Source organism: Pagrus major, chromosome 22 (assembly GCF_040436345.1).
Source record: "Pagrus major chromosome 22, Pma_NU_1.0".
Lineage (NCBI taxonomy): Eukaryota > Metazoa > Chordata > Actinopteri > Spariformes > Sparidae > Pagrus > Pagrus major.
In genome coordinates this window covers 19,320,389-19,342,754 of record NC_133236.1, presented here as the reverse complement: position 1 = coordinate 19,342,754, position 22,366 = coordinate 19,320,389, and the positions used below count along the sequence as shown (strand labels likewise).

The window sequence follows — 22,366 nt, the reverse complement described above, 5'->3', positions numbered from 1 at the left end:
TTATGTTATGTTATGATTTGTCATGTTATGATTTGTTATGTTATGTTATCATTTGTTTTGTTATGATTTGTTATGTTATGTAATGATTTGTTATGTTATGTTATGATTTGTTATGCCATGTTATGATTTGTTATGTTAAGATTTGTTATGTTATGATTTGTTATGCCATGTTATGTTAAGATTTGTTATGTCATGTTATGATTTGTTATGTTATGTCATGTTATGATTTGTCATGTTATGATTTCTTATGTTATTATTTGTTATGATTTGTTATGTTATGTTGTGTTGTGTTATGTTATGCTATGGTATGTTTTGTTATGTTATGTAATGATTTGTTACGTTATGTTATGATTTGTTATGCCATGTTATGATTTGTTATGTTAAGATTTGTTATGTTATGTTATGATTTGTCATGTTATGATTTGTTATGTTATGATTTGTTATGTTTTGATTTGTTATGTCATGTTATGATTTGTTATGTTATGTTTTGTTAGGTTATGTTATGTCATGTTATGATTTGTTATGTTATGTTAGGATTTGTTATGTTATGTCATGTTATGATTTGTCATGTTATGATTTCTTATGTTATTATTTGTTATGATTTGTTATGTTATGTTGTGTTATGTTATGCTATGGTATGTTTTGTTATGTTATGATAGGATTTGTTATGTGATGTTATGATTTGTTATGTTATGTTGTGTTATGTTATGTTATGTTATGGTATGTTTTGTTATGTTATGATAGGATTTGTTATGTGATGTTATGATTTGTTATGTTATGTCATGTTATGATTTGTTGTTATGTTGTGATTTGTAATGTTACGTTATGTAATGTTATTTTGTTCGCTGTGTAAATGTGCATTAATAAGAAGAAAAAGCTCTGTCATGATTTATCATATGAACATAATCATCATAATAATACCGCCTATGTGTTATGTGAAAGATCATCATGACTGTGGTAGGTAACGAAGTGCATGTGGTGAACATTATTATACACATAACCTCTTGCAACATTAATCTCTGTATGTTTGAATAAGGCACTTGGGAGAGGAGAAGGTTACTGAAACAAATGATAAGGAAATATATGAAGCATTAAAATGGAGAGAGAGCACAGCCCCCTGAGACAAAGTAGAGGATTACCTACAGGAGAAACACAAAAATAATGAGCTGCAGGGAATCAGCAGGGGCACCAGGGAACACAAAAAAATCAGTAAATCCCATTAGAAAAATCCCACAACCCTAAAACAACTCAACAATTATATCCCTGGGATTGAAAATTATAGAAAGGGGATTTTATAAAAAAAACAGCATGTGGTAAAACAGGAGATGCAGTAAAGAAAGAGAATACAAGAAGGGGGAATACTTCACAGTTATTTAAGCTGTGTGGCCCTCTGGAGATCTAGAGGTCACATGAAGGGCACGGAGAAAAACGAGACGACAAAATCTCTGTTGCTTCACAGAGGATTCTGTAAGCCAGTCCCCTTACGAGCACCACAGGGACCATGCCACAACCTGACAGCAATGGTTATACTCAACCCTGCCACACTTCACTTAAACAACAATGCCAAGCTAAACCTCCAAGTGTCAGGTACAGACACTAATGCTATATCCAAACAAGCACCTGAGAAGACGCTCTTTTATCTTCAGCTTATTTTTAGCTCATCAAATGCAGCGTTTTCAATTCGAGTCAGTCGGGTCACCTTGAGAATAAACAGTTACTCGGTTATGACGTTTTCCGACACAAAACTAGCCTTGCATTTAAATTCTGTCTCGACTAGACAGCAGGAATCACAGAAAGCTAGACCTGTGGACAAACACGTGCTCAACAATCCAGTACTGTGTACACTGAAGGCATCATATTCTCATTAAACCTCAAAAATGCATTTGAATTGATCTCATACGACGAGCTCTCTGTCGCTGTCATGTACAATTTGATACATGACAGTGACATCTCACTGAGACGCTGGATTTACAGCATGTATGAGGAAGCGATATTTATATCAGTGGACAAGCGAGAGCTATCCATACATGCCATAATCTGCTCAGGGCAAGTCGCAAAACACAAGTACTTGGCAATCTGCCTAACACGGCTTTATTTATAGGCAAAGGGCAACCTGCATCGTTTGTTTTAGTTTTGACAGTTGCAACTAAATTGCTATTAGCTCGACTTTAGAAGCATTTAATCCTCGGGGGGTTCACCAAAGTGTCATGATAATGAAAGCCTCAGACGCACAAACGAACCACAATTTGAAATCAATAGGAGGTATAGTGTTACCACATGCTAATGTACACATACCATAACTCCTGAATCAGGCCGCCGTGCACCGTGACGTCAAACCAGTTCAATAAAGTGCACAGGCTCATTTACTTTGGAAACTTGACTCTTGATGATAAGGCACCTCTGTGGTGTGGGGACCGGACAGCGGTCAAATCCTCATGAGAGCGCTGATACAGTAGAGAAGCATATTGACCGGGACTAATATGAATGAGAATCAATACAGAAGGTACATGGTCCTCACAAGTGGCCCCAGCGATGCTGAAAAGGCAGTTGTGTGAAGGAAAGGCTGTCATAAATCAAAAGTGGCTGACGGCGCCATGTGTCCCTGGTTGTCACTGCTGAGGAGGTGCAGGCCTTGGGGTGCAGCAAGTCTGTTTCCAAGAATACTACACAAAAAATGGTTAGATTAAAGTGGAAGACAGTTTTTCCGACCCCCCCAACCCCCACCCCCCAATGCACTGTGATTGGTTAGTACTACTGTGCAATGACTGGCGAGTAGTCAATGCCTCTAGCGGAGCATGAAAAGGTCCATGACTGTACGACCCAGAGGTCCTCTCAACAGATCAGTTTGAACCCAAACCTTGACCTCTTCCTCACCACAGAAATAAATGAAAATAAATGAAAATGATCAACTACCGATAAGTCTAAACATTACAAGTCAACATGAGGTTTGACTTGGTATATGAAGCCAAATCGCCCAGGTGAGAGTCCTGTGTGTCACCCAGTCATCCACCTCGACTGTTTCGACTTTGTCGCTATTTATACCACAACACCTGATATCCTCAAGGCTTTTCAGAAGAACGCTTTCTATTAAAAAATACATCACATTCTATAAAAAGGTAAACAGTTGGGGGCGGTGGCAGGTTATCAAGGGGGATGCATTTTGATCATATTGCCAACAGGCCTCTCATCCTCGCTCTAAGAGCTTTGTACTCAGAATTAAAACTCTTGAAGTCATCGTCCTACATAGTTATCGAGCTAGCTAGTTACCCGGCTAGCAGCTGTATACCTAGCTAACCAGTTACATAGCTACAATCATGAAAAGTAGCCATGGAAAATGGCCACAAGCATGGATGAGATTGACACAGCTGTACAGGTTGTTGTAAGGCAAATTACAGAAACAAATAAGATACCCTCAACTCTAGACTCACTTGAAAATGAAGTCAGCAAGTCACTACCGGCTGAATAAATGAAATTGCATAAGTTCTTATTCCTTGCCTTTTCAGACCTTTTTTGTTGAACAATGCCATTGTAATCTCAAATCGCATCAATCAAGAACAACAAAAAAATAAGGAATGATATGAGAACGAGATTCAAGTTGTAATAAACTGGAAAGCTTTCTCAATAAAGAATTGGTCAAATTCTCTGCTTAGCTTCTTTGTGTTCACCGTCAGCTGCCACAAGCGGGGCCGAGAGGCAATCTTCTCCATTTCCACCGCCAACTTACATAAACATCGCTATTCTCAACACTTTCTATCTGAGATGACACATACTGTATTTAAAACAATGCATACAAAACTGCGGCATCCATCATCGGGGTCCCATATCTTGTTTGAAAGTCATTTTTGCTATTTCGGTGCCTACTTTCATTAAAATGCTATCTAATTAGCGCTTCAAAACATCATGAGCAATCCCAGAGCAGCAAATGCTGTATAATTTGGCTGGTCAAAACACTGTCACTCGTCCACAAGCAGTCAGAATAGAGCCAACCATCAACGGGTGCAGCGGGCACGCCCTCTGAGTGTATGCGTACAAATGTGAACCAATTTATTCTCTGCAGCCCGGATGACACTGTGTATTTACGATGAAGCCACTCAAGCGTTGCCTGTCGTCTGCTGGGAAAAATTAGTGCACAGGTTGGTGACCTCTCTGTCATTGCTGCTCTGTATCTCGCACACACATACACACTAGTCTACAGCTTGCTTTCTATGCAGACGGCGCTTTCTGAACATTCATTATTTCCCTCTATATCAAGCTTAAATAAATGTTAAATGGAGCTTTGGTTAAATGTTGTACCCAATTTACAAAAAACCTTGATGACGGGGCCAAAAGCACACTCTGTTCTGGACAAAACGTCTTTAGTATTCATCCCCGACAGCGGCCCTCGCTGTTAACCTTTCTCCAGGTCATCAAGATCTCTTGTCCTCCAATAACATTACTTTCTAGTGAACAAAAATATCTCATCGCTTCTTGAATTGTGATGACTCACTGGAGGAAGAAAGGCTGTAGATGTCTCAGCATTGATGTTTTTTTTTTTTCTGTATGTGCACATTCTCCATTAGCGAGCTGGCAAAGCGTAACAAACCTTCAAGTCATACGTCTCACTTCAACATGCAAACAGACACGCAGAGCTAACACTTGGCGGATATAAGGGGCAGGGAGCACAGGGAGTAAAAGCTGGAGTTAAATGTACACTAAATTATTAAAGAGGAGCAACATGGCAGCACAACTTTAATCATCCTAAACCCGGATCCCATTTGGGACTTGTCAAGGCTAAAGGACTTAAGCAGGACACACTGTCAGGATATTGGACAGAGGGAAGCGGCAGCTACATTGTTGTGCTACTGATGCAGCAAAATTCGTTTTCCATTTCTAAGAACCGATAGAACAGAAGAAGCTGAGTGCTTTTTGGAGAGCATGAAAGATGAAACCAGGTACACAAGGGGTCTTTTATTAAGAGTACTTCACTACAGTGAACAGGTACACAAACATTCACAGGCACATACACACACTTTCTGTTCCAGTAATGGTGTAAAGTCGACGTGCACCAAACTGACATGAAAGCCACATCTCTGCAGCTCTCTGGTGACCTCACCACGCACACTACTTTTAACCATTTTTTTTTTTAAACACCATCTGGCCGACACAACAGTACCAGCAGCTCTTTACACACACGCACACCATTCAACTCTCTCAATCGGATTGCAATACTTCATTTCAAGCTATTCTCTCTTCTTCCTGCTCCCCAATCCTTGTCCCACTTGTGTGAAAAGTAAAATGAGGTCAACTGGCGATGAGATACTAATCCCGCTTGATTTCGTGTGATACCTCTCCTCTTTCATCCCCCATATGCTACTACTAGCTACCCTGCTAACTTGTGACGCAGTGATGAATTTTCCTCGAAGTCATCACCGGTTGCATTATGGTAAATGAAAACAGATGCGTGCGTTCATCACACATGGATGCTCGACATACTGTGCACAACACAGTGGTGGCGGCGGCGGCAGCAGCTTAACTCCTTTGATGAGACTGTTGCTGTCTCAGTCGGCCTCGTCTTTGCAGCGGCACATTGCATAACTGAGCACAAACACACAACCCCAGGCCTGGTCTGCACTATGGAGAGCCATCTAGAAGAGTTGGCCCGCAACTGGCTAGAAAGCAAGGGGGGGGGGGTCGAGAGAATAAAGATGCAAGAAAACAGATAGAAGAATAAATGAATACGCAAATGATCTGTGACCTGAAAACAGAGCTCCACACGAGCCCTTTTTCACCACTGTCTCTGAAGATACTGAAGAAGCCAGAGAGTGACTGTAATCACTCTTTGCTATCTAAATCCATTACCATCATCGCAGATGTATAAATTATATACAGTCAGTATGCCGTTAGAGGCATCTGTGAACTACTCTGTGAAACATGAGCTTATATCACATCAGAATCCTTCGGGAATTTCTCACATACATTGAAAATCGTTCAAAAGAGAAATGTGCACATGCTGTGAAGCTCTCTAGTGATTGTGAGCCGCAACTGAACGCTTTCATATGTATGTAAAATAACAATGAAATTCCAACCGCTGCTGCTGAGCTGAGATTTCTATTTCAACACTTTAAATGATTCCAATCAGTCGGCCGGTCGGGGAGCTCGGTAAGGTTCTCCTGTGACTGGAGACAAAGCTCAGAGGCTACTGAGTGAATCAGAATGAAGACTGATGATGAAGATATGTCAGAGTCAATCTGTGCTACGGCAGCAGTTATTGCAGAGCATGTGTGTGTGGATGTGTGTGTACAAAACACTGTTGTAAGAAGTACTCAGAAGTCATACTTGAGTACTTTGGTAAAAGTGAAAGTCACCAATATGAATAGTACTTGAGTGAAAGTCTTAAAGTACCTGACATTAAATATACTTAAGAATCAAAAGTAAATATATACACGTTTGCATGTAATGTGCAAAGCAACTGGCATCTAAAGTAATCAAATAAATGTGGTGGAGTAAGAGGTACAATACTCGCCTCCAACATGCAGTGGAGTGGAAGTATTAAGCAGCAGGGGATGGAAAGCAAAACCTCCTCAAAATTGTACTGAAGTACTTGAGTAAATGTACTCAGTTACATTCCGTCAGTGGAAACTGTGAACAAAAAACTCAACAAACAAGTTCTTTGAGTACTGTGCAGGTTCAAATCCAGGGTGCTTGACTGTACTTTTTACTCCACTACATTTGCTTGACAGCTTAAGTTACTAGTTACTTTTAAGATTACCTTCCTGCCTGGTAAAAGCAAAGAAAAAATGATTATCTGATTGTTGATGAAATAAATTCATTTGTAAATGTTCGTCTTTGGCTCTGATGCAGCATGTAATCAGCAAAGTAACTCGGTAACTTAAGTCATCAACTATATGTAGTGGAGTAAAAAGGTACAATGTTTGCCTCCAAAATGTAGTGGAGTGGACTTATACAGTAGCAGAAAATGGAAATACTCAACTAAAGCATGAGTACCTCATAACTGTACTTAAGTACAGTACCTGAGTGAATGTATTATCACTGGTACAAAGTTCTCTTTGCAAACATTTGCCCTTCTGTGTAAGTCAGCACACATACAGTATTTAACATTTGTATTCGTCCTCTACAGTCATATGTGTGTGTTAGCTCTGCCATCTCCAGATGTTTATCCCCAAAATAATAACTGTGCATGTGTGCGTGTGTGTGTCCTATGATGTCCTGCACCTGCCGATGAGATAATCTGGCAGAGCATGGAGTGACAATTTGATCTATTGCTGGCTCACACGGCGTCTCTGAGTTATAGTGCTGCCATCTCTCCTGGCCACCACCAGTAAAGAGCCGTCTCTCCAGTGAGCCGCCGCATTGTTACACACTCAGCTGCAGACCACCCGGCAAACACGCGCGCACACACACGACACAAACACACACACACGGAAATGAGTCTGGTTTGATGGCAGTAAGCTGCCAAAATCATCCAATGAGGTCCGAGCACCATGATTTCTGTCAGGGAGTGACAGAGCTTTCCATTACACGGTGCTCTGAGAAAATTTACTGATTTCCGCCCACATTATGCTTGCCTTTAACACACAAATGGAACCGGCAGAGTATAAATTTCATCAAGTGTGGTGACTTTTTTCGATTAAGGACAAAACTCATGTTTACATTCGATTCTTTAAGTACCATTGCCACAAAATACCTCACTGTAGTGTCAGGAAAACATATTATAACTTCCCAGACTTCCAAGTAAACATCCTGTTTACAGATGTTTTAATGAACAAGAGCTTAATTAAATACAGTCCCAAACCAGCAAAATTTCCGATTTAGCACAGAAAATATATGATAAATGGCCGCTAACCACTAACTGTAGCTGCCGTTAACTAGTTAGCTCAGTTAGCTGTGCAGCTAGCGGTCCTACTAGCTGACTCTACCCGGACTGGGAGCTCTGAACAACCAGGAGAGTGTTGGTGTTGTTTACCATCCGACTACTACCTCCTGAGTTACAAACTAGCCTGGGGGCTAGCTGATTAGCATGATGACTTGAATGGATATCTCTATAACACAATAAATAGATGTCTTCGACATAACATGAAATTGTTATCTCTTCACATTCTAATTTCGGTTAATCTCTGAATGTTTGAAACTAAAATAGTGCACCGTTAATTACTAGGCATGAGGCAGGATATTTGAATGACTTTTCTTTATTCTTATGACATATTATAACAAGTGTTTCCTCTCAGATAAGGCTGTCTGCTTTGGCAAATGTAATCTTTTCATCAAGGGGCTGAAGGATCTCAATTAACATCCTGTTCAGCACTGATGAAGGTCCATAACATCGTTACATTATGTGGTTGATGCAGCTCATCATGATGAATTAGCCCCACCTTTTTCGTCTCTTGTTGCTGAGTTTATGATACCGGCGCTCTGTGTCAACAACCTGCTGCTGATGTGGTTTAATAGTACCACCATTAAACTGATGGCAAAGGAGTCTTGTGTCTGGGTTGAGCCATACAAGGGAGAAAGTGAAAACAAGTTTCGCTCTGTCTGGTCGAGAAATAAAGGACAAACAGAACAAGTAAAGGAGTAAGGTTCCTTCTGCTTCTTGCAGCCCTCCCTCTTTCTACTACGAACACTTTGTCTCAATATCCCAAATCATTAAAGCGTTTTTTTTTATTCAGCAATTTGAGAACACAGCACTTCTGCTTATTTTTGAAATTACACCGCTAATCCGATGGAGAGCTAATATGCGTGGACTGCTTGCAAAGCGAAACCTGTTTTCCAAAATGCTCACGACTTCTTTTTTCGCTGCTGGGATATTATGCAGAAAACAGTTCACAGCATTGTGTGTGTGTGTGTGTGTGTGTGTGTGTGTGTGTGTGTGTGTGTGTGTGTGTGTGTGTGTGTGTGTGAGAGAGAGAGAGAGAGAGAGAGTGTGTGTGTGTGTGCACTTGGGCATATCTGTCTCAGTGCATTACCACACACAGATCAATAAGGATTCTATTCTTGGCCATTAGATCTTGAAGCAGGGGATAGCCTGCCTCTCTCACTCTTTCCTTTCTATTCCCTGTCTGCTCTCCCTCGTCGATCGGGCCTGTCCTCTCCAGCCAACCTCTTCCTCTATTCTCCTCTTTCCCTACTCCAAACAGCACCAAAGGGACATTGTCGTCTCCCCAGCTGGACAGTGGGAGCAGCAGCAGAGTCAGTGGTGAGCATCAAACACGGGACAGTTTTGGGGGGGATCACAGCAGTGACTGGCTTTGTGGCTGGAGGGATCAGCCGTCTCCTCGGAGGATTCGCGCTCGCATGCACGCAGACATGTCCCCGCATATTCGCTCGTACACATCCGCACACCTCCTGCTCCTGCTGTAATTCTCAGTCCTCTGCCACGCTGCCAGGCTGAGGCCCTTGATCTGCCACTTCCTGTAATCCTCCATGGGAGAGAGGTGCAGCCAAATGTCCTGGCAGGCCAGCCAGGCAAACAAACACACATACACACAAACATGCACGGACACCGATAGCTGCGAGCTGCCGCTAACTGCAAAAATACTGCCCTCCAGGATAGAGATGTGTATCAGTCCAGGTGTCCAAGGATGTCAGAAAATCTACCACCTGCTAGAGCTTTAACTTAAACACAGCGAGCTATGAAAAAAGCTGCAACATGGCAACGCAACAAAATACGAATCATGAAATCTCCATTATTCAGCCTTCATCTGTGCCACGCCGGTATCATCGTCATCAGATAAAGAGACAGGGCTGACTAAATAGCAAATCACACAGGAAGAGAAGCAAAGAATAGATGGGTGACTCCCAATTCACCTTCCTCTGACTCAGACAAGACTCTATCTGATGCACATCACTCAAACACAAGAGAGATCCCTTTGTTCATTCGATTTCAAAGCGACCAGTTTCAGCTAGCAGGAACCATCAGACAAAATCACTTCATCCCATCTCGGAAAAGGATTTTTGATCTCTACGCTGATCAGTTATCGGCTGCTTTTGCACCGTGGGTTTAGCCAGCCTGGAGCTCACAGGAGTAATGTAGCAGCCAGCAAGACATAAGCCCCATTAAGCTTATTCACCAGTTCCTGCATCAGCTCAGACACAGTATTTCTACCAGAGGAGGGATTTCATCTCCTATCTTCTCATACATTAGTCTGGTAGACATGGCTCTGTAGACTCAACCTCCATCCTCCTCTCCCTGAGAGCGTCTCTGTTTATATCCTCACCTTTCCAGCGCCAGGTGAACGAGACTGAGTCACAGCCATAGCTGCCAGCAGGTGGGAGCGAGGGACAGCCAAGCAGGACAGCTCTTCATCACACCGTAACGAGCTGGCAAAGGTTGTCGGACAGGCAGGAGAACACATGGAGGACCTGTAAAAGCAGCCTGACACAGGCGAGCTCGCGGGCGTTCTCTGAAGCTATACGACTCCCCGCGGTGCCATTTCAGCGCAAGCTGTCGTCCCTGTTTGTGTTAACGTCCTCATACTGCAGTCAAGCCAGCACGAGCTTCTTCAACCGCTCATTCTCTCAAGCTGAATGGCTAAATGTGGACTTCTAATGACATTTCTTATGATTTAACTTATGTGAGCTCATGCGCTGCAGTGAGGTAATGGCGGTAAGAGCAGCTAAAATGTGGCATTCAATGGATGCTGAGTAAAGCCTTTTCTTGGTCTATGGTTTAAGCATTTTCTTATCAAGTGACAGCATCTGGACTTTAGAGGTCCAATTTGTGAGATGTCCAAACTCATCTTTGGGATAGCAAGACCTGACTTACAATCCCAAAGCGTCAGTATTTGACGAGTTGTGAATGAGACTCAGAAATCAACTTTCTTACAAATTGGACCTTTAAAGTTGAAGCAGATCATTCTAGAGAATTATAACTGATTGTTGAGTCTTATTCCCAAGTCGTGAAATACAAACACTTGCTGGGGGTTGGCCAGTGGACTCGGTCCGTATACCAACCCAAAGTGTCAGTATTTGACGATGCAGGAATAAGACTCAACAATCAACTACAGATGGGTGACAAATCAAATGGAAGTCTGGAATGAATGAGTGGAGAGACAGTACAATACCGGGCACGAGGGGATGTTGAATGGGTTGATGAGAATAAAAAAGATGTGAATCGATTCAACACATTCGGGAGAATTGGGATTGTTCCAGAGAGTAGAAGAATTTTGTTGGTTATTCCTTGAAATTGTCCACCATCTGTATCTTTCTCAAGAACTGTCTACCTCAACTTTCAAGGTCCAACTTATAAGAAAATTGATTTTTTAATCTCATTCCCAATTTGTCAAATACTGACGCCCCGGGATTGTAGGTCGGGACAGCCGCCATCCCAAAGACAAAGACAAATCAAAGAGTTTATTCTTGAATCCGAATCTCACAAGCACATACTGATCTCAAGGTGACTGGCAACCGATGAATGTGACCAAAACTTCTTTGGCAACTCTACAAACACCCTGAAGACCCCAGCAGTGTACATCAGCATCTGACTATAGCACCTCAGACATCTGTTCACTTACCTGCTGCTGCTGCTGCCTCCCAGGGACGCAGGAACCTAAAGAAGCTGCGGCAGGCCACAGTAACCTATAACAGCTCAATGGCAACTGAAAGGATACAATCTGAGAGCCCCGCTCTGGGTCCCGATGGCCAGTATCTTCTGCACCGGGTCAAAAGCCATGGATGACGGCTGATAGGGAAAGCCATGACGGACGGTCTGAGAGATGGAAAAAGAGAATGCATTAGAGAGAGTATATCAATTTGAATTTCACAGCAGGGGTGTTGTTTTGTCAAAGGATGTCACACACATGATTTTTTGGTAAACAAATGGTCCCAGATGGATGAGGAAAGTGTGATGAAACAGAAATGTAAAGCCTGAAATCGCACGGACAAGAGAGGATGAAAAAGAGGAACAAAAAGGCTCTTTCCGTGCACATTTACCCCGTTCTTTCCTGGATTTTTGGCTTTGCATTTCAGGATCCTTTTATAATCATGAGCCTATTTTGAGATTTCCTCTCTCTCACTCATTTCTCTCTTTTTATCTCGTTTTCCTTCTCTTTCTGCCTCCCACATGAGGTCGTGATTACACTGAAGTCTGGAAATAAAAAACCTGGAAAACACACCCATAAGGAGCACTTGGCTACGGTTTGTTGCAGGGTCTTCAATTGGACTGTGTTAAACTGTTAGGTGTTTCTGTTCCTTGTCCACCCTCTGTATGTTTGTGTGAGTGTGACTTTCGCTTTATGGCATCAGTCAGCCGGTGGTGGGCTGTTGGATTTGTTTGCTTAGCGGCAGAAGGCTAAAGCACGTTACATAAGAAGCACTCAGTGCAGCAGAGACACCTGCCTTCCTCGCAGCGAAACATTACAGAGAGTTTGTGTCCACGCAGACAGTGAAGGTGCTGGAAGGAGGATGGAGTGTTGTCCAAAGAGACTTCAATCAGATGCCTGGCTGCTGGCAGACATACTTCGGCTGTAGTGTCAATCAAACCTGCAATCTCTGAGCTGCTTTTGCTAGCCAGTAAAACACAATATCCCCTAAGCCCTCAGGTGTGTTGACTTGACTCTAGATTGTGTTATCTAGTTTTCTAGTTTTGACTTCAGGCACTCTGACTTATTACTTCTGAAGACTGATTATTGCAGTTTTTAGAAGCTGATCTGCCCTAGCCTTCGATCTTGACTAATCCTTAGCCTTCTGCGGGGTTAGGGTTAAGGTTTAACCCAAGCTGAAAACCTTGTGCACCTTATGTTAGTCTTTGGACAACAATCATATGACTCTTTAGTGATGAAAAAGGTGCAAAAAATCCCCACAAAATTGGTTATTGGTGTCTCTAAAACGGACAACAATTGTATGGCTCTATCATGGTCGAAAAGGTCCAAATGGGTTCGTTTTGGGTTAAAACCTAACCCTAACCCTATCCCTAACAACAACCCCATAAAAGGGTTTGTGTTAGGGTTGGGGTTTAACACAAACGTAAACATTTAGCACCTTGTTTTAGTGTCCTGATGGCTGTTGGTGTCTGTAAAACAGACAACAATTGTATGACTCTACAAAAGGTCAAAACGTTAGGTTTTGGTTAAAACCTAACTCTACGAAAGAGTTAGGGTTAGGTTTTAACCCAGACCTAAACCATTTGCATCTTATTTTACTGTTTGGATCAACAATCGTATGACAACAACCAAGAATCATATAACTCCATCATGGTACAAAGGTCCAAAAGGGTTAGGTTTGGGTTAAAACACAACCCTAACCCAGCATAAGGTTTTAACCTAACCGAACCCTTTGACACTTTACGTTAGTGTTTGGATGGTCGACAGCAATCATATCGCACTATCATGATGTTGACTTCCAGAGGCACACACAGACTCAAACGAGATGACTAGTAGCTAGCAGATCTAAAAGTAAGAGAGCAATGAGAAACACAACCTCACCAGCCCGAAAATACCTCATAGACATAGAGCAATTTTACATTAAGAGCCTTGGAAAGAATTCACAAACAAGCCTTTACGGGTCAAACATGTGGGGAGATCGATAGCGAGCACACAGTGGTGTCTATAAAAAGGCTACACCAAACCATTAGGGCACACTTGGGGGAAATCCTGATTGAACATTACAGATTTTATTTTTTTATTTTTTTTGGGGGGGGGGGGGCATATGTAGCATGCATAGTACGTAAATCGCATGAGTGTTTATTCGCTCCCCATCCGTTGTCGTGGCCGGAGCAGAGAGAGAAGGGTGAGCCATTTCCCTTTTTTTGAACACTCACTTCAGGCGCCATCAGTCCCCAATGGATCAATGATCTGGGGGTAAAGTAGTGTGTGTGTGTGCATGTGTGTGTGTGTGTGTGTGTGGGGGGGAGTGTGAGAGGTGTGTCTGCGAGAGGGGATAGAGGAAAAAAGACAACCTCTCTGCCTCTCTGACACACAAACATACACAGAGAGACACACATGAACCATAAAGCACCGTTCTGCTAATCCAAACCCAGCAGATTATGCAAGAGGGGATCAGTTTGGCCCAACCCCTCGATATGACAGTTCATGCCAAGCACACACAGAGCAAACGACCGCATTTCCACAGGGGATGACACCCTATGATATCACTGCTTGGTTTGACAAATTTCCTCAACACATGCAACCGCTCAGGAACTTGCAAATGTTTACTGCTCTGTCGCCATACAGTATGCGCAACGCTACACAGCATGCATCGGGCGCGCACACAGAGCCCCTTTAATGATCCTGACCCTCACCAAACGTTAAATAAATACACCTCCAGCCGGCGGGTGCTCGTTTCAGTTGAGTTTAGAAGGAGGACTACGGAGCAAAATGCGCTGCCCATTGATTCATTTATTGTGTGGCGCTCACTCGCACCTGCTGTATCCTGAGATGGGATAAGCGCAGTGCAAACTGTGACTGATCAAGATAGATAGATAAATAAATAAATAAATAAAGGTCTAGATGATTAATCGGGGAATGAAAACAGGCGTAGATTTAAAAAAATAAAAATAATATAAATCATCACCTTGCAGAGCTGGAAATGCTCGGACTGGATGGTCTCCTGGATCAGATGGTTCTCCTGTGGCCCCACTTGGACAGACGGGGTGGAGGAGGACACCTCTTTCAAGCCGTCCAGCACCTTCCTGATGTTGAACTTCTTCATTTTTCAGACTGCGGAGCACACAATTGAGATCACCCGCACAAGATAAAGGGGATAGCCACTTTCTCCCTCTCTCACACACACACACGCACGCACGCACGCACACGCTCTCTCTCTCTCTCTCTCTTCTGATATATCCTCTGTATAATCTCACATTTTTAGTGCTTGTTATTTAACGCAGTCTCCATGCTGGAAGTCTCGGGCGCGCACCGCACAGGTCGCTCCTCGGCGCGTCGGTCTTTTTTTTTTTTTTTTTTCTGGTGATGATGGGGTTGCTGTTGTTGGTGCGTCGGTGTATAATTCGCTCGGAGTCCGCGCTGTGCCGTGCCGTGCCGTGCAGTGCCGTGCCGTGCCCCCACTGCGTCTCGGTGGCTCCGCTCGTCTCCTCGGCGTCCCTCCCCTCCCCTCTCGGGCTGTGTGCGCCGCTCAGGCAAGGCGGAAACGCAGCGCAGTGGCGGTGATGCTGCTGCTGCTGCTGCTGCTGACGCTCTTGCGCATGTCTGACAGAGCACAGGCTTCAACGCAAATCCCGCCACCTTGCCAGCCCCCTCTCTCTCTCTTTCTCTCTCTCATTCTTTCATCTGCCCCCAGCGACAACGCCCCCCTCTCTCCATCCATCCATCCCTCCCTCCCCCCCTCCCTCCATCCTCTCACGCATAGTAGGTTTTGCTCCACTGCACCTGGCGATGCTTGTTGTTGATGTTGCAGCGTTTGCGAGCGTCAGACATTCTTCCCAGCACACCCATCGGCACCATCCGCTGCGCGTTTTTCCCCGTGTTTGTGTGCTGGCGTGGATTGTTTCGCCATATTAAAGGCCACCTCGAACCATCAAGTGGAGGTAGACCATCACATTTCGCCTTGCTGGACTGAAGAATTGGATAAAACATTGCATGGATGTGACACGTTTCCCTTAAGATACATTTATATGCTGGGTTTAGACAAAAACACAAAAAAAAATCAAAGAAAATCTGGTGATGTCACTTTGTCCTCCATATGTTGGATGATATAGCAAACTGATTTGGTAACCAGTGCATTGAATAACCCCAACAGCTGAGCAAGCAATGCCTCTATCAGTATCCATGGTGACGGCTTCTTCCTGCTCATGGTGGAGCCCCGTCCTCCCTCTCCATATGGAGAACCCTTACACAGCTGCAAGTGTGACTGCATGCATCTCATAATGAAGAGCTTCTCAGAAGGGATGGGTTTGGGGAAAGGCCCCTAAGCCGGACACGACCTGAAGGCATCAGATATCACAGAAAAAAAGGCCACCATGTCTTTATTTGAAACCTGGCTCGGTTGCTGCAGATTTTGTTCGACATTTAGAACAGGTGGTTCTGCATCGTTTACCAGCTCGGTCTGCTTTTTTATCAAAGTGTTGCGGTGCTTATTGGAAGATGAATGTCGAGGCCCCGTGGCTCTCTTGGCTCTGCTGCAATAATGTCATGTGTAATGACGAGAATAACTCGTTGGCGTCAGACGTCAGGGTGATGCTTCTGCTAATCTTTTTGTTTGCTTTGCAACAAAGACTGTGATAATAATCCTTTAAAGTCCCCCTCCAGACAAAAATGTGCCTTAAGTTCCTCTTCCTACAGCTGAATGTTAGAGCTTCGCTGTGTGGAATGATGTATGACTGGCTGTAAATTAAAGATCAGATTTTAATAGGCGGGGCCTGTGAGCATGATTTGTGACATCACAAACGGTTTGGAAGGCGGTCCCGGTCCAATATTCATCATACATAAATGTGATGTGTAAACTCAAAAAGCCTCCAGTGCACATATACTGAGAAGTGACTTTACAGTGATGAGGGAGACATCTTGTGTCCAGCACACACTAGAGAATATCTATGTATTCCTTAATTCATGTTTGTAGATGATCTTTGAATTCAAACTTAACAATAATAAATTACTACTTGTTTGTGAATTGCTAGTGGATGTAACCTATTGGAGGGTGGCATGGTGATGCAGGTATTTGACAAAGTTGCCTCACAGAAACAAATCCAGAACTGTGTGGATGTTTCTATTTTCTACCAGCGTGGGACTCCAGTTTCCTCCCACAGTCCAAAAGATTCACAAGTTTGGTGACACTAAATTGCTACAGATGCGATTGTGAGGGTAAAAAGTCATCTGTTTATATGTGTGTGATCGACTGCTAACTTGACCAGTGGTGTACACTAACCTCTTGCCCAATGTGAGCCGGGATCTGTCACGATTTAACAAAAAGGGGACCCAAACGCAAGACACACAGGCGGACAAGCAACTGAACCGAGAGCAAAATACAAAATGCAAGGACCAAACACTAAAGCTAAACAAGGTCAAAACAATAGCAAAGGTGGAACACATGAGGGAGGGGCAGACAGCCGTAAAAGAAAACAGACAAAGGGAGGAAGTAGAAATTGAGACATGAAACAGGAGGATATAACTTCAAAATAAAACAGGAAATGACAAAACCACAAACTCAAACTATGACAGGCTCTAGCACACAGCAGCCCTCCCAAGGATCAGCAGGTATAGACGATAGATAGATGGTTGTATTGTGATGCTGGGGACAATAAGATCATGAGCTCACAGTTGGGCCCCTAACGAGTAAAAAGATCTAATCTACGATATGCGATACTCATTCAGTACCTCTGACAGGCTGTGGTCTATCTGGATTAGCTGCCACAACTCACAAAACTCTATCCTCGGTCGTGTGTCCCCTCGGAGCTTAAATTAGTTGAGTTCAGGACCTCAGTGCATCTGTGTATGTTCATAAGGTCACAGATGAAAGTACCAGCCTTGACAAGCTCAGCTGAGGCCACTCGCGCATGAGTGACACCGACGTTGCCACCTGTTTGGGCTGTTTGCTAACACGCTCATCTTCGACAGGTTGCCGCCAGCAGCGAGGACGGGGGCACAGCAGCGGAAGTAATAGCAGTGTTTGCACTCTCCTTCTAACAACACCTGATACCAGCTCGGTCCTGAACTGGCGAAAGTCCAAAAAAGGGCATTTTCAACACCGGCCATAGCTGCACATAATAATCAGTGCTGATTATATGAGCGTGTGTGTCCTTTGTCGGTGTAAAGGATGCGTCAAGGAAATGAAGATGCTGTTGAGTAAAAAAGGGCACAAAAAGATATGAAGAGGAGCAGGGAGCAAATTATTAATTCAGTAATCGTATCAGGCTGGCTTGGGAACAATTGTTGCAACGCTGATTTTGCATAATGAACTGAAATTGACCACACGCACCTTCCAACCCTGACTGATATCGCCCGATCCAGAATACATTACGCAAGGCAAACAAAGCGCTCCTTATTAGTCGATCCTTGCATGTGTGAGAGTGAGTGAGTGAGTGAGTGATGTGGGAGGGGAGGGCCACTCTGACATCAGTGATTTAATTTAGCACCATTGTGTCGCGGCGGGGCCCATTCATCTGGCTGCATTGTGTGTACGCGTGTGTGTTGTGTTTTGAGTCTGACTGCTGTGTTTGTGCTCTTTGATAAGGCTTTTCATGCAGCCAGCGCCATATTAGTGTTTTTTCTTCTTCTTTTTTTTGTAAAGGGCCAAAGTGTAAAGACAAGAGAGAGGGGGATGGACCAGCATGGGTGTAAATCGCCTTTACAGTCATAGTGATATGGCTATATGCATTCATTTGGGCAAGATTTGTAAAACAGGGATGATGATTTGATTTTGTAGGGTTAAAAAGAAGCTCTTAGCCCTGTGCTGCCACCTTTCTAGCTTCAAACAGTGTTCTGGGGACCTTATTTTGCTCTGAGAACAGCTTGTTTATTCAGTTATGCAAAGAATAAATATTTCTGTTTGTTTTACCGAATTAATATTGTCAATATTAAAATTCTGAGTTTGAATTCCATCTGCAAAACTAAAAAGTGCCCCATTAATCTTTACAGAACCAGGAAGTCCCTTGAGATGAATACATTAATGGTCTAAAACTAAAATGAATGTTGAGTGTCCATCCTCCTCCTCCTCCTAACCCCCATTTTAAACATTAGGGAAAACTTTGTATTGATTTGCAGTGACCCTTCCATCTGTAAGGGGGCGAGTGAACCCAAACCATACCAGCAAAATGCCGCCCCCACTGCATAACAGAGCCACCATTTGCTACGTCTCTCCACTCCTTCATTCAGGTTTTTCTTTTCATTTATCACTCATCTGTACATTTTCACTATGGTACACTTTATTCTTCGGGCAAACTGTATGTGGACCAATTACATCACCAGCTCTGCAACCCTCTCCATTATCTATGCATTATGATTCAATGCAACAACCCTGGGAAATATGCAAATTGAGCACATACAGATCTATTAGCCGCTACGCACATGAGCGGAGCACTAATCTGGTGCTAATCTCAGGTCAAAGGTAAGGGTGGATAAGCCAGGAGCGTCTATACAGCTATGACTGACTGTATCAAGCAGCCACTGCATTAGCCTCATACCCACTGGCTTCGATTAAATGACTCGAGTGTAGTGGCACTATTTCAGTCAGGGCTGAATTAATCAATTCACAAGGAATCAAAATAGATTCCACATACATTATGTATATATATACTTTTTTTTTTGAAGACATGCAGCAGAGGGTAAAGGGCATTGTTACACAGCAGATTGCAGAGTGAAGTGAAAACACCTACCTACATATGGAAATTTGCATATATTACACAGATGTTTGCACAGATTATGAATATGCATCATGTCATATACATACTACATGCATCTCATTAGGCCGATCTCACACAATATGACTGTATGTTCTCCGTTTATATGAGATTGTGGTTAAATTGCTTGAAAGTTGAAACCGAAACACACAAAACTTGTGTGAAGTTTCATCGACAGACAATGCTCAAACATATGCAAGAAGAATCAATGTCCTTGCACACAGACTATTCACCGCCGGTGGACTTTAGCCACTTAAAATCTTGTCTCAAGCACTCGAGACGGATTCCATCCACACTGTGCAGCCCCCGAGCTCGGCATCACAGTCAGGCCTGTTTGACCCCTGCAGCAGCGAGGCCCTGTGCTGTCTGGTGAAAGCGGAAAAAAACAAAAACCCAAGGGGACGTATGGGACAATAGCAGGCTCGTAGAGAGCCAGGGCGTCTGCCTGTCATGCAGAGGGACTGGAGGGACATGGACCTTTCGCCCTCACTGACAGCTGTAGTTAATCAAGCGAATCCTTGCACACCTGAGTTTAGGACTTCTGACCCCCGAGCCTTCCTGCCGCATCCACCCGCTGTGTCCTCGCACAGCCGGTGAAGAACTAGCTAACAAGTGAGAGGACATACGGCATCATCACGTATATAACTCAGACACACATACTGGGGGCTCGTGACGCAAGTGGTTGGTCACAAGTGCGAAAGAGGAAATACCAAGCTAACTAAAATACGCATGATACTCACAAACGTCTGGGAGGCATTGCAAGTTAATGAGCCAATGCCCTTGAGGGAACACTTGATTGTGTCTGTCTGGTTCGATAAGAGGATGTTTTCAATGTCAAACATTGACCGTTGCATGCGGCAGGTAACAAAGCTTTGAGGAACATCTGTCTCTCCACAGAGCCCCACCCCACCCCCCAGCCACCCACCAAAGCAAGCAGCCCTTATGGTTACAGTGGGGCTTATAAATATTGATGGGAAGATAAAAGAGATGAGGAGATGGGGAGGGTGGAGAAATTGACAATACCATAAAGCCTTCATCACGTCCACAGCGTTCCTAATCAAAAAAGCCGGAGTCTAATATAAGCATCAGTTCATCATCCTGGCATCACACCTTATTTTTGATAATATAGAGAAGTGTGTGAACATCTGCACCAGGAAACAGCGAAACCTTTTTTTGTTTTCAAGGTCATAAGGTCACACATCCCTAACAAGCCAGAAATGACTGAAATTGCACTTTTTGTGCGAGCGTGTGTGTTTTGAGCAAACAGCTTAGGGGAAGTACGTGACACAGCGTCAGCCTGTCTCAACTCGGGGCGGCACAGCTGGTATCAATTCCAATAATCAGCCACGGCGATAAGCTGACCAGCAACACACACACTCACACATACACGCACAGCTGAGCAGATGGATGCCACGATAAAAGAAAAGGGCAATGCCAATGTTAGCATCGCAGGACCTCTGGGAGGACAGATTTCTTAGAAAGAGGCTGCAGTTGGCGTGCAGCCAAAATTAAGTTTACTTAAACCAGTCAAGCGGAGATTGAAGGAAGAGACGTTCAATGTCGCGGACCCAATGAGTCGAGACCACTACTACCGTCAGTCTCAGTCCTCTGAAGGAGCAGAGGGGAAATCCAATAGAATCAATGAAAGGCTACCGTGGTTTTTCTGGTATTATGTCACACATGGACTTGAAACGATGACCACCCTCGTCCCTGACGCACACACGAGGAAAATTAGGCACAAAGGGAAGTGGGTGTGTGAGCGAGAGAGAGAGAGAGAAGTCTCCTGTCCTGTTATCTAAGGTGGCAATAATCAATGGCAAGCACAGGACAGGTTATCGATGACCCCCTTGTACAGCCATCCCCCTGTGTGGTTTCAGCTCCAATCAATTCGCACTTTATCAAATCAGCACTTCACCATGACCGTGCTTGTGTCGCTTAGCTGCGATGTGGCGACACACTGAGAGTCATCTCGCTGCACACATCAGAGCACAGACACCCCCTCTATATAAAAATATAAAGAAATACCATTTGTAAATGTAATCAGATTACAACTAGCTATTATTACTACCAGTGCTAGTATTAAAATGTACAGCAGTTCTGCTTGTGGTTTGTCCAAGTTGAGTTACAATGCCACAGTTCACCCAAAAATGAAAATTCAGTCATGATCTACTCACCCCCATGCTGATGGAAAGTCAGGTTGAAGTTTCATGGTCCACAAAACATTTCTGGAGCTTCACAGCAAAACAGTGCTGCAGCATTCTCCTAAACAACTGAAGTAGATGGGGAGTAAATGTTTTGTCAACCATGAAACATCACCTTCCCATCAGCACGTAGATAATGACCGAATTTTCATTTTTGGGTGAACTTATCCTTTAATTTCAAATGTTTTAAAAGTGGAAAACCAGAATATATGAGTGGTAGAAAGGCAATATCACAGTTGACTGTGATAGTTATGAAAATGAGAATTTTATGAATGGTTATCATCTCGCAATGTTATTCATATTCATCAGAGCATTAGCTAGCTAGCATACATTCCATGCATTAGCTGGCAAACAACCCATACACCTCCAAATGTCCCCCCACCCCTGACTCCATGGCTGCGGCGCTGCATTAGAGCTGAAAGTCTGTCAGGAGACCATCGTGACCAATGTAATAATAAAAAAGAACTCCAAACACAACATGTTGTTAAAATGAGCAAAGAAAAGCTGATTTTGACTACAGTTACATTCCTTTCACCCCCGAGGACTACAGTGCTGGGATGGTGATCCGTCTCAGCGAGGACTCCTCTCGTTCCGCAGCCTCTGATGGTAAATTAAGTTGCGCAATCATCCCCTGTGATTGGCAAAAGGCTACTGCACAATCCGATAAAGTGGGATGAAACTTAGACTCCTGTTTTATTGGCAACCTGACACCTCCCGGCTCTGCTGCGTAAACTGAGCTTGTGTCGCTGAATTAATGCAATCATCTCCAACACGAGGCAATTAGGTTGTGATTCAAGCAGTCGCTGTGATGCTATTTAAGGAAATTTGTGTGTATCCTCCCATCCAGCCATCTATCTATTAGATTACCCCTCATCTGCATATC

At 43.6% G+C, this 22,366-nt stretch overlaps 1 protein-coding gene across 1 annotated transcript in view; it reads right to left on the bottom strand.

Moving 5' to 3' along the window:
* stxbp5a (syntaxin binding protein 5a (tomosyn)) overlaps positions 1–14,640 on the bottom strand; it is a 98,707-nt gene extending 84,067 nt beyond the window's left edge. Inside the window, exons 1-2 of the mRNA XM_073493114.1 lie at positions 14,503–14,640; positions 11,604–11,701 (exon numbers count right to left, since the gene is read on the bottom strand). Coding sequence (XP_073349215.1) covers positions 11,604–11,701; positions 14,503–14,640 — 236 coding nt within the window. The remainder of the gene's footprint in view (positions 1–11,603; positions 11,702–14,502) is intronic.
* Positions 14,641–22,366: the final 7,726 nt, after the last annotated feature.